The sequence below is a fragment of the Pseudoliparis swirei genome, chromosome 18 (genome assembly GCF_029220125.1).
Source record: "Pseudoliparis swirei isolate HS2019 ecotype Mariana Trench chromosome 18, NWPU_hadal_v1, whole genome shotgun sequence".
NCBI lineage: Eukaryota > Metazoa > Chordata > Actinopteri > Perciformes > Liparidae > Pseudoliparis > Pseudoliparis swirei.
Window position 1 is genome coordinate 3,361,346 of NC_079405.1, and position 12,217 is coordinate 3,373,562.

General features: G+C 42.8%; 1 protein-coding gene across 2 annotated transcripts in view; it reads left to right on the forward strand.

Annotated features, from left to right (window-relative positions):
• The window catches only part of ip6k1 (inositol hexakisphosphate kinase 1), a 31,245-nt gene that overhangs the window by 15,150 nt on the left and 3,878 nt on the right, over nucleotides 1–12,217 (forward strand). The window contains exons 2-8 of one of the 2 annotated variants that reach the window (XM_056438356.1): nucleotides 2,411–2,634; nucleotides 2,706–2,851; nucleotides 2,940–3,066; nucleotides 8,838–9,087; nucleotides 9,161–9,342; nucleotides 10,273–10,454; nucleotides 11,972–12,205. In XM_056438356.1, coding sequence (XP_056294331.1) covers nucleotides 2,735–2,851; nucleotides 2,940–3,066; nucleotides 8,838–9,087; nucleotides 9,161–9,342; nucleotides 10,273–10,454; nucleotides 11,972–12,205 — 1,092 coding nt within the window. In that variant the 5' untranslated portion in view covers nucleotides 2,411–2,634; nucleotides 2,706–2,734. The remainder of the gene's footprint in view (nucleotides 1–2,410; nucleotides 2,635–2,705; nucleotides 2,852–2,939; nucleotides 3,067–8,837; nucleotides 9,088–9,160; nucleotides 9,343–10,272; nucleotides 10,455–11,971; nucleotides 12,206–12,217) is intronic. The other variant, XM_056438357.1, reaches the window with a different exon arrangement.

The window sequence follows — 12,217 nt, forward strand, 5'->3', positions numbered from 1 at the left end:
ATATATTTATAATATTTATTTATATATATATATATATATACACAAACTTTTGGGTTTGTGGAAAGCTGAGAAACGACGTAACCGGGAGGAAGAAATGAGGAAGAAGAAAAACACATTGCTGAAGTTAGTTTCACGTTTGTATTGATCAGATCAGATTTTGTGGACCCCAGGAAGATTAGCAGTCGCTAAGGCGTCAGCTAATGGGGATACAATAAATAAATAAATAAACAAAAGATCAGCTGAAATTCTAACGACAGGAATATTCAGACATGAACATGACAATTTCACCATTTGTATTATTATTTAATCTTTATTTCTCAGTTTCCAAGAGGAGTCGGGTGTCGGAGGGAAAGAACGATGTCTCGTTGTTTCTGAACCTGTAGAGGTTGTGTTTGGCGTTACTCCATCTTTGTTACAGCCCACGTCATGATATCATCAGCGAGCGCTGACATTGACCAGACGATGCCTTCAGGAACACACACACACACACACGCGCGCACTCGGATACACACGAGCCGGCTGGCGGCGGCGGGTCTTCCAATCCTCATCTTCTTCTGTTCCTCCCACTTTTCGTCTCGTGTCTTCAGGCAGGCGCCGGTGAGTCATTTTGGGGCAGCTTTGAGGTGCATGATGGGAGAAGGGAGGGGGGGGTGTTGTGGTGTAGCAAGGGATTTGAGAACAATTAGAGAAGAGGAGGTGGAAATAAAAACCAGGAAAACTATCGGCAAAAGTATCTGGACACCTGAAACCAGAATGGGTGGGTTTTTTTGTTTTGTTCTTGAACCTTTTTTGTCATCTAGTTGAGATTTTATTTAAAAATATTTGTGGGCGTTGGGACAAAAGACGAGGACTACGTTGTCGTGGTTTTGGGATGTAAAGTGTGTTCCAGGAAGTTTACGGTCCCAGTTGATACTGTCGGGCGGGGGTGTCAAACTCATTTTCACCGTGGGCCACATCAGCATCATGGCCGCCCTCTTAAAGGGCCGGGACACTTTATAAACTCCTCGAACATGTTGTTAAATAACTCTCTTTGCATTTGATTATTGTTTATTTGAGTGTAGAAATATTGTGCATAAGAAAATGTCTCTAATATTACAACGTAAATCCATTTAATTTAAAACCTTCAAAATAAAAGCACGGGCAATTTTTCATGTGATCATGTGTCTTGAAAGCCGTCAGGGGCCACAGAAAATGATGCGGCGGGCCAGATTCGGCCCACGGGCCTTGTGTTTCACACCTGTGCTGCAGGGCTTCATTTTGTGTGCGTGTGTGTGTGTGTTCGTGTTCGTGTGTGTGTGAGACGGTCTGGTCAACGCCGACATGCTGGATAGTTTGATGTCAAACTGTTTGTGGCAACAAGCCCAGAAAACCCTGAGTGTTATTTGTATAAGCCGGTTCAGACTCCGTTACCTCAGACACACAATACAGCGACGTGTGTGTGTGTGTGTGTGTGTGTCGGGTTTGTCTTTCAGAGTTTTGGGGTTTTAAAGCCGACCGGTGAGCCAGTTTTTGCCCGTTCCCACACACACTAACACATTATGGAATAACGGTGCAGATCAGTGACGGCTGTTTTAGATCAAGTCGTGGAAATAGTCTTTATATATTCATTATTTATCATTACTTTAAGTCAAAATGTTTTTTAATCTTATTTTTGTCTGGTATTTTTTGTAAATTTAGTCTTATTCTTGTATCAAAAGACTTTTTTCATTAAATAGTTTTGTCTTTTTAGTCGATTATCTGAGTTAAAAACACTAAATGTTTAAGAAAGCTACATTCTGTGTCTTTGTATTATTTCTATTTCTTCTGAGTTTTTCCTGAACCCATGTGAGGTCAAAGGTCAGGGATGTGTACGGATTGTAAAGCCCTCTGAGGCAAGTTTATGATATTGGGCTATAAAGTTTAATTTAAAATGGAATGGAATTTTAGGGACGGGCATTTCAAGTTAAAACACTCTTCGATAATCACGGGGATCTATCGGATCATCCTTCAAAGATCCTCTGCCCCAACCCCATGAGACTAGAGTGGTGTAACGTGTGCTTAGTGTGTGTTTGAGCGACAGACACACACACACATTATTTGCCTCCATTCCCAGCTTTTGAAGACGAGTGTAATGAGCAAGGCAGCATTTTTATTGATGACGAAGACAATCGACCGTCCTCTTCTTCCCTTTGAACTCCATGTGTGTTGGAGGAGGAGGAGGAGGTTCAACTCCTGCACAGAGGCAGGCTCGCTGCTAAATGTCAGGCCGACTGTTGCGACCAATGAAAGAATTGACCCCAAAAATCAAACATCCTCCAGAATCCGACCCGGTAACACAGATGACGAGCATAAAGAACTAAATGTAACTCTTTCAAAGTTCCTCACAGCAACTTGAAACCCACATTAATAATATTATTCCCTCTCCCCACAGGAAGCGGTGACCCGGCCTTCCCTCCGCCCCCCCCTTCCGCCCACGGACCGGACCGTGTCTCGGTGCTGCCGGCGGTGGATTGGAGCGCTCTGATTGGAGGCTTTGTGCGAGGTGGTCTTTCGGTCTGGCGCCGCCTCCCCCCGGGGCCGGCGTGCGCTCCCAGCAGCCCGTGGTGCCCTGCGCCCCCCCCTCCCCGTCGCTGCACATCAGAGCCCATGTCCAAGGTAGGACCCGGGGCCCGGGACCCCCTCGACGATGTCGAGATCGGTTTCACACCTCCTTCTCTCCCCGGCAGGAGGAGGCGCGGCGCGTCCGCCAGGAGCCATGTGCCTCCCTCACACCAACATCATGGACAACAAGTTACAGGGGGTGGGGCAAGGGGGAGGAGCTGCACTTCGACCACGGGAAGGAGGCGTCCCGCTGGAGCCCTTCGTACACCAGGTGGGCGGAGACGCCGACGGAGTTCCACGGTGATGACGTCATACAAGCTCCTCGTGCTGATTGTGTGTGTGTGTGTGTGTGTGTGCAGGTGGGAGGCCACACCAGCATGATGCGCTACGACGACCACACAGTGTGCAAGCCTCTGATCAGCAGGGAGCAGCGCTTCTACGAGTCTCTGCCTCCCGACATGAGGGAGTTCACCCCGGAGTATAAAGGTCAGCCGCCGCTCGCCGGGGATTTCACACGAGTGAACTCCAGCGACCCCTTCCCGTCTGACGCGCCGCCGTGTCGTGAGATCCACAGCAGACGGATCCATCCCGGAAGCGTCTCTCTCGTTTGCGTTCACACGAGCTGGATGTTTCATCCTTCTCGATTACTCAGAGGTCCAATTTGACTTTCCGGCTCGCTCGCTAAGCGCTCTTATTGTGAAGGACTGACAACCGACTCGGGTCGACGGGGATCTTTTTTTGTTTTTTGTGACAATTATTAATATAAAAGTTGTAGCCACTTTGTGAACACACATTCTGAGTAGATTTAATCATTAAAAAAATTCACAACATGACATCATCATATAAACAGTGAGGAAACTTCATCGTTTTCCCTTAACGTCGTGAAAAATGTCGAAAAAACATCCGAAGCTTCATTTCGGGAAAAAACTCCAAGAAAAGCTTTGAATGTATAAATAAAAATAATAAAAAAGCCATTGGATACCAACCTTTGGCTGATGACGCTTAAAAAGAAATGTGTTATCAAAAGAAATGAAAGAGCGATTATTTCTATTCTTTCATTCAAAATGCTTTGAAGTGAACGACATGGAATGTGAAAATCAGCCGGCGAGGCCGACGGATGTTTAGGAGCGGTGAAGTGGTTCCTCTGCTCTTCATCATCACGGAGCTGTTTCCACTCGCTTTTGCTGTAGTTACGGAAACACACACAGACACACACACACACACACACACACACACACAGCTCATCCTCTCCCATGTGTATGTGAGAAAGAAGACGAGGACACACTAAACCAGGAGAAGAAGAGAGATGTTGATGGTGGAAAGAAGACGACGGCTCGTTCCCGTTGGGTTTCCTTTTGAGTCCCGACACCGCGCTCCGGTGAAGAAGAGTTCGGCGGCGGCGTTCGACATCGACGCCGCGCTCTCTCGTTTGTTCAAAGTTCATCGACGCTGAACGCGTGTCGTGCGTTCGAAGAGCTCCGAAATCCGACACCGCGCGTCCTCGGGTCGAGCCGCTCGCTCGCCAAGTGTGAAGTAGATCGGATGGAGAAATGTGAAGGACACACACACACATACACACACACACACACACACACACACACATACAGACATACTACTATCGGGACCTTGAGTCTGAAATAAAAGTTTGATGACGCATTCATGGCCTCCTTGATTTATAGGTAGGAGATGCTGCTGCAGCGCCACCTACTGACCAGATGGCGCACATTATGTGTCCCTCGTCACTCAAACATCAGGTTATAAACGACTGTGGGGAGAGCGGTCGTCCTGCAACCGCAAGGTCGCCGGTTCGATCCCCGCTCTCCCCATTAGTCTCACGTCGACGTGTCCATGAGCAAGGCACTGAACCCCCAGCTGCTCCTCGGCGCGGCACCGCAGCCCACTGCCCCTTCGTTGCTGAGGATGGGTTAAAGGCAGAGAATACATTTCATATATGTATATAAATATATAGTAAACGTATTTATATGTATTATTATACTGTGGTTACGATGGCACGGAGTTTTTAGGATTCTCTGATTTTATAGAAGGAACTAAAAATAATCGACATGGACACAATTTCTTTTTTAAATGGCAGAAAATCAATCTGGAAACAGGCAAAGATTATTTATTATTCCGAGACTTGCGGTTCAAAGGTTCCAGGACAAAATGTAAAGATTGTTGTTATCGGATAAAACTGAAATCAGCCAGAGAGCCTCAATAAAATACGTCACCTGTGCGTGTTCACGTTATTGCGCAATCGTAGTCGACGCGTTACTCGCCAAAGAGAATGAAAAAAGTTTATCTCAAAGCGCGACGAGAAAGATCTGAAAGGATCTTGGGATAAAAATAACAAAACAATTGAGGGCCCCGACACAACCTCAGTGCCCCCCCCCCCCCCCACACACACACACACACACACACACATGCTTGATTAGCCTTTCTAAAGACCTTTTGTGCACCCGTTTAGTCCAGTGTGCGTGTGCATAGAACGCCTCCATCCCGTTATCTGTTCTCCCAGTTCCCACCAGTTCACCTCGCTGGGTGCTGGGGGCCCCAGTGCCATGACAACAGCGGTCCATAAGGAGGCTATCCTTAGCCCTGGATCGGCGCCATTGTCCTGCTGATTGAACGGCAGACAGACAGACAGCTGACCGGGGACGACCCTCAACCTGCCAAGGTCGTTTCATCCTCAAAGTGTTTTTGACTTTGTGGGATCACATTTCCAGCTTCCTGTTTGGACGGAGCGCACGCTTCAGTTTGGACGAGATCTTCGGGGGGGGGAGGGGAGGGGTAATAATAATTATATTTGGACCTCCATACAAGTGCAAATTACGATATAAAAGAGTATTATTACCGTCGCATTGAAAATGCGGAAGGTTATGTTTTGATTGCCGTGTATTTATATGCGTGCGTGCGTGTTACTCGCATAAGTCAAAAAGTATTAAACCGAATCGCATGAAATTTGGTGGAATGATTGGTTATTATCCGGGGACCATCTGATTAGGTTTTGGGATCGATCGGGTTAAAGGTCAAGGTCATGAAAAGGTAAAAATCTTCTTTTTACCATAGCGCAGTCAATTTTTATCCAATTGGCATGCAACTAATGCCAACATGTTCAGAATTCAATGCCCAATCTTGTGATATGCGAAGGTATGCGCTCTACCGAGTGCCCGTTCTAGTTATTTCTGTTTTGATGATTATCCAGGCGTTCTTCATTCAGCATCTACAACTATAATCATAAAACACTCGACACTGTTGTCACTTTTCTTTTCCTCAGATAACACGTTTAGTATTTTAAAGTCACAGGAACTTCTGTCTCAGGTGCTCCGGGGTGCTGACATTAATTGCGATAACTCCAACTTAAACAAATTAAAAATAAACAAAAACGGTGCAATAACACGCGCCGTTGCTCCACAATGATTTACGGTTGTTCCTGTTGGGCTGAATATAGTAATAATAATAATAATATAATACACTACCGTTCAAAAGTTTGGGGTCACCCAGACAATTTCGTGTCTTCCATGAAAACTCACACTTTTATTTATCAAATGAATTGAACATTTCATAGAACATATAGTCAAGACATTGACAAGGTTAGAAATAATGATTAATATTTTAAGTATTAATTTTGTTCTTCAAACTTCAAGCTCAAAGGAAGGCCAGTTGTATAGCTTATATCACCGGCATAACTGTTTTCAGCTGTGCTAACATAATTGCACAAGGGTTTTCTAATCAGACATTAGTCTTCTAAGGCGATTAGCAAACACAATGTACCATGAGAACACTGGAGTGATAGTTGATGGAAATGGGCCTCTATACACCTCTGGAGATATTTCATAAGAAACCAGATGTTTCCACCTAGAATAGTCATTTACCACATTAACAATGTAGAGAGTGTATTTATGATTAATGTTATCTTTATTGAAAAAACAGTGCTTTTCTTTGAAAAATAAAGACATTTCTTTTGAACGGTAGTGTATGTCTACAAACTGTGACCTCGCGCAGGAGAACTTCCACCTGACGACACAACGTGTGTAGTCGCTGCCGGTGTGTGACCGCTGTGTGAAATACACAACAGCGAATATCATTTTGTCCCTGATCACGAGAGGCAAAAAATGACCCCATAATTTCCTCTGATAATTATGATAATTTAATAGCGTTTTGTTTTTGTTCTTTGTTGTGTGTCTTATCATCTGTATCGCTGTACTCGGTGGGTACACACAAAAATGAATAAATATCATTTAAAATATATATATATATTAGGGCTGTCAATCGATTTTAAAAAATTAACTAATTAATCGCACAGTTTGAAATTGCGATTAATTAATCGCGATTAATCGCGATTAATCGCGATTAATCACAATTACAAGTTAAAAGTTAAAAGTTCATTCTTTTTAAAGACAAAACTTCACACAGAGCTGTGTTTTCAAAGAGGCTCCTACCTATAAAGTGCCAGCGAGGTATTTAATATCGTGGATGATAAATTGTTTCTTCAGTGAAACATCAGATTAGTAAAAAAAAAAGAAGTATATTGAGACCCCATTGGTCCTGTCATCTTTAACATTGAACACAGCAGAACCAGTGACCTTGATAACTGACTGACATTCAAATATGTCACGTTAACCCTCTGGAGGCTGGGGGCATTTTATACATTTTACAAAACAAAACAAAATTCACCGTTTAACCCTTGTGTTGCCTTCGGGTCATTTTGACCCGAATCAATATTACACCCTCCTGCCGCCTTCGGGTTAATTTGACCCCATTCAATGTTTAATGTCGGTGTTCTTTCGGTAGTCAACAAACAAACATAAAGTGCCTCACACTTAAACTTGGAAAACAATATTAATTCTAATAATTTTCTGGAGGTTTTAATTGCTGGCGTCAAATTGAACCCAAAGGGTAAAATATGTTAGTAAATATAAAGGTAACAGGAGGGTGAAACATTGAATCGGGTCAAAATGACCCAAAGGCGGGGGGAGGGTTAAATATTTAATCGGGTCAAAATGACCCGAAGGCAACACAAGGGTTAAAAGTGTTTCTCTTCTTTTTAAACACAAAACTTCACACAGAGCTGTGTTTTCAAAGAGGCTCCTACATATAAAGTGCCAGCGAGGTATTTAATATCGTGGATGATAAATTGTTTCTTCAGTGAAACATCAGATTAGTAAAAAAAAAGAAGTATATTGAGACCCCATTGGTCCTGTCATCTTTAACACTGAACAACAGCAGAACCAGTGGCCTTGGTGACTGACTGACATTCACATATGTCACGTTAACCCTCTGGAGGCTGGGGGCATTTTATACATTTTACAAAATAAATTAAATTCACCGTTTAAAGTTTTTTGCATGTGACACACCCCCACGTGTTTTACATCAAACATTCCAGAACAATCTCAGCTCTGAAATGAGCCTCATTGTCCTCGCGCCGTGTCCTCTGGTTCTCTGACTGACAGGCTGCTAAATGAGCCTAACCTGTGAGATGGGAGGTCCTTTGTAATTTACTGAGTGTTCATTGGTTTTTTTCCCCCCGAAATGTTGACAGACAAACGGATTGACCAATCACGGTGAAGGTTTCGTGTGACGAGTTCTTTCCGCGCCGCGTGTCCCGACACGTCGCCCTCCGTTCCTCTGTGTATCAGAGGGGGAGACGGGAGGAAGGAGGAGCAGGAGGAAACCCGACTGATTCATCCACGAGTTTAAACTGATTTCTGCTCCTTATTTTCGCGGAGAAATTATTGTTTTAAAAACGGAAACAGTGTCAAACCGTACTGCTGCGGTAAAAAAAAAAAAAAATTTGCGTTAATTGCGTTAAAATATTTTAGTGCGTTAACGCGGCCAAATTAATCGCATAGATTAACGCGTTAACGCTGACAGCCCTAATATATATATATAACAATAAATAACCACAAAGAAATCAAATTGAAAATAAATGTCTGATTTCTGTTTTTTTGTTTTGTTAAAAAGATCTCATAAAACACGTTTAATCTGTAGACTGCTGCCTAATAGTCTTATTATTGCCATTTTTATGACAATTGCTCATATCCTGTAAATAGATTGAATAAGTAGAGTCATTATTTTTATCAACGGTTAAATGTTATTCCACAAGTTTCAAAAAGTGCCCCCAATTTCCTTTTTAATGCCCCTGGAGTTCAGTCAGTGGGGAAACATGTCCCCCTAAATAATCTGTACAGTGTACCCCCCCCCCCCCCCCCAGTGATTTTAGGAGATGTATTGACTTTAGTTTGAATGTTCCCCGCCAGGCGTGGTGCTGGTCTGCTTCGAGGGCGACTCCGACGGCTACATCAACCTGGTGGCCTACCCCTACGTGGAGAGCGGCGCGGAGGGGGCGGGTGGCCCGGCGGAGCACGAGGAGCGCAGCGACCCCCCCGAGCGCGAGCAGCCGAGGAGGAAGCACTCGCGGCGCAGCCTCCATCGCTCCTCCTCCTCCTGCGAGAACAAGGAGGAGCGGCCCGACCAGAGGGAGTCGCACGACGCCGACATGGCCGACACGTAAGAGACGAGCAGATCAACGACGATTTGAAGTGAGATTTTCTTTTGTTGACGAGTCGCCCCTCCCCCGCAGCCTCGCCGAGCTGAAGAGTCCGAGGCTCGACCCCAAGATCCACTCGGACGTCCCGTTCCAGATGTTGGACTGGAACAGCGGCCTGAGCTCGGAGAAGATCAGCCACAACCCCTGGAGCCTGCGCTGCCACAAGCAGCAGCTCAGCCGCATGAGGTCCGAGTCCAAGGACCGCAAACTCTTCAGTATCCTTCCTCCACCAATCACAGCCAGGCTTCTGTCAGAGGGCGAAAAACATTTACGGCTTCCAAACTAAAAAATAAATAAATATAGTAATGGAAGCCAAGAATAAACATTATATAAATATATATATATATTTATATACTGTAAATAAATATATATATATTTTTTTTTACAGTATATATAAATATATTATATAGATCTTGATAAAACTCTAGTAATGGAAGTCAAGAATAAACATTTATTTATATATATAAATGTGTGTATATTTATATATATATATAAATACATTAAAAAAATATAGATAGATCTAGCTAAAAATCTAGTAATGGAAGTAAAGAATAAACATATATATTTATATTTATTTATTTATATATATTTATATAGATCTAGATAAGTAAAAAAATATAGATAGATAGATCTAGATAAAAATCTAGTAATGGAACTTAAGAATAAACAATCTTTATATATTTATTTATATAGATCTATATAATAATAATACATAAAATAAAAAAATATAAATATATATATAGCACTGATGTAACGATTGTAGACCGAGTGATGCTGGCTCCATCATGTTGTGCGTGCTGCCGGTTCGATACCAGGCGCTGAGCGTAAATGTCAGTGAGACTGAGGAAGAGGGTGGGCGCTGAGGTTATCTGGGGTCAAAGGTTGCGTTTTGATCTTCATCTTCAAAGGGAGCAGCTGCCTGGAAACCACAGCAGCGCACACTCTGTGTCCTCCACCAGCTCCACTTGGAGAGACAATGCCCAGTTTGTGCATCCTCCATTCCTTTCCTCGCCTTCTCTCCTCGTGGATTTTGTCAATAAAAACAAATCTCCAGAAACACGTCGAGACCGGAGACGATTCCCGCTCGACCCCCCCCCCCCCCCCCCAAAACCCCCGAAATGTTTGCTCCTTAACTGCCTCGTTTGAACCAGAGTTTCTGCTGCTGGAGAACGTGGTGCACCACTTCTCGTACCCGTGCATCCTGGACCTGAAGATGGGCACCAGGCAGCACGGCGACGACGCCTCCGAGGAGAAGGCGGCGCGGCAGATGAAGAAATGTGAACAGAGCACGTCGGCGTCGCTCGGGGTGCGCGTGTGTGGCATGCAGGTACGACCCCCACCGCCGCCTCACATTCACCATCAGATAGACAATTATCTTCAGGGCGTTGGGTTTGAGATGAAGCGGGCAGAGTCACAACAATATTAGGATTCCTAATGCCAGCGTAGAAATATAGATTTGACTTTTTTCTACTTATTTTCTTGGCTTCATCTTTTGGGAGGTGGAGACTCAGATGATGTATTTATACGACTTAGAATACTTCTACCAAATACAACCCGCGAGTACCTCAAGTGTTACTCCCACTACTTGCTCCTGCTACCAATAATCATGTTACTAAGAAGTAATAACACCAGCAATACGTTGTCAAAAGTGGTGGAAGAAGTACTCAGATCTTTTACTTACAGTGTGTAAAAATTGTATATATATATACATATATATATAGCTACAAATCTAATAATGGAAGTAAAGAATAAACATTTATATATGTATTTATTTATTTATATATATATTTATATAGATCTAGATAAAAATCTAGTAATGGAACTCAAGAATAAACATTCTTTATATAGTTATATTTATTTATATATATATTTATATTTATATAGATCTATATAATAATAATAATAAACATATATATTTATATAGATCTAGATAAAAATCTAAAAGGTCAAGAATATATATATATATATACAGGACTGTCTCAGAAAATTAGAATATTGTGATAAAGTTCTTTATTTTCTGTAATGCAATTAAAAAAACAAAAATGTCATGCATTCTGGATTCATTACAAATCAACTGAAATATTGCAAGCCTTTTATTCTTTTAATATTGCTGATTATGGCTTACAGCTTAAGAAAACTCTAAAATCCTATCTCATAAAATTTTAATATTTCCTCAGACCAAGTAAAAAAAAAAGATTTATACCAGCTGAGTGTTTGTCAAGGCTCAGGAAACCCTTGCAGGTGTTTCGAGTTAATTAGACAATTCAAGTGATTTGTTTAATACCCTACTAGTATACTTTTTCATGATATTCTAATATTTAGAGATAGGATATTTGAGTTTTCTTAAGCTGTAAGCCATAATCAGCAATATTAAAAGAATAAAAGGCTTGCAATATTTCAGTTGATTTGTAATGAATCCAGAATGCATGACATTTTTGTTTTTTTAATTGCATTACAGAAAATAAAGAACTTCATCACAATATTCTAATTTTCTGAGACAGTCCTGTATATCAATACCACAGTAGTCATGAGTTCTGCTATAATAAAACATCCTCATTCATCAGTACTTGACGGGGTTCCTACAGTCATGGAAAACCTGGACAAGTCCTGGGATTTTAAAATGGTTATTTCCAGGCCTGGAAAAGTCCTTGAAAAAAAATGGAATCCCAAAAGTTTTGGAAAACTCCTGGAAATTATGTTATATTCATATGTTCATTCACGCAGTTTAATTAAATGAATAAACATTTATATAAATATGTATTCTTTTGTCATTTAAGGTAAATACTTGTTATTCACTCTAAAGTCCCGGTGGTCGACCTGTGTCTGAGGCTCGTGTCCCCGCAGGTGTACCAGCTGAACACCGGCCACTACCTGTGCCGGAACAAGTACTACGGCCGCGGCCTGTCGAGCGACGGCTTCCGCCAGGCGCTGCAGCAGTACATGCACAACGGGCGCGGCCTGAGGCGGGACCTCGTGGAGCCCATCCTCCACAAGCTGCGCAGCCTGAAGGCGGTGCTGGAGAGCCAGGCGTCCTACCGCTTCTACTCGTCCTCGCTGCTCATCATCTACGAGGGCAAGGTGGGCGGCCGG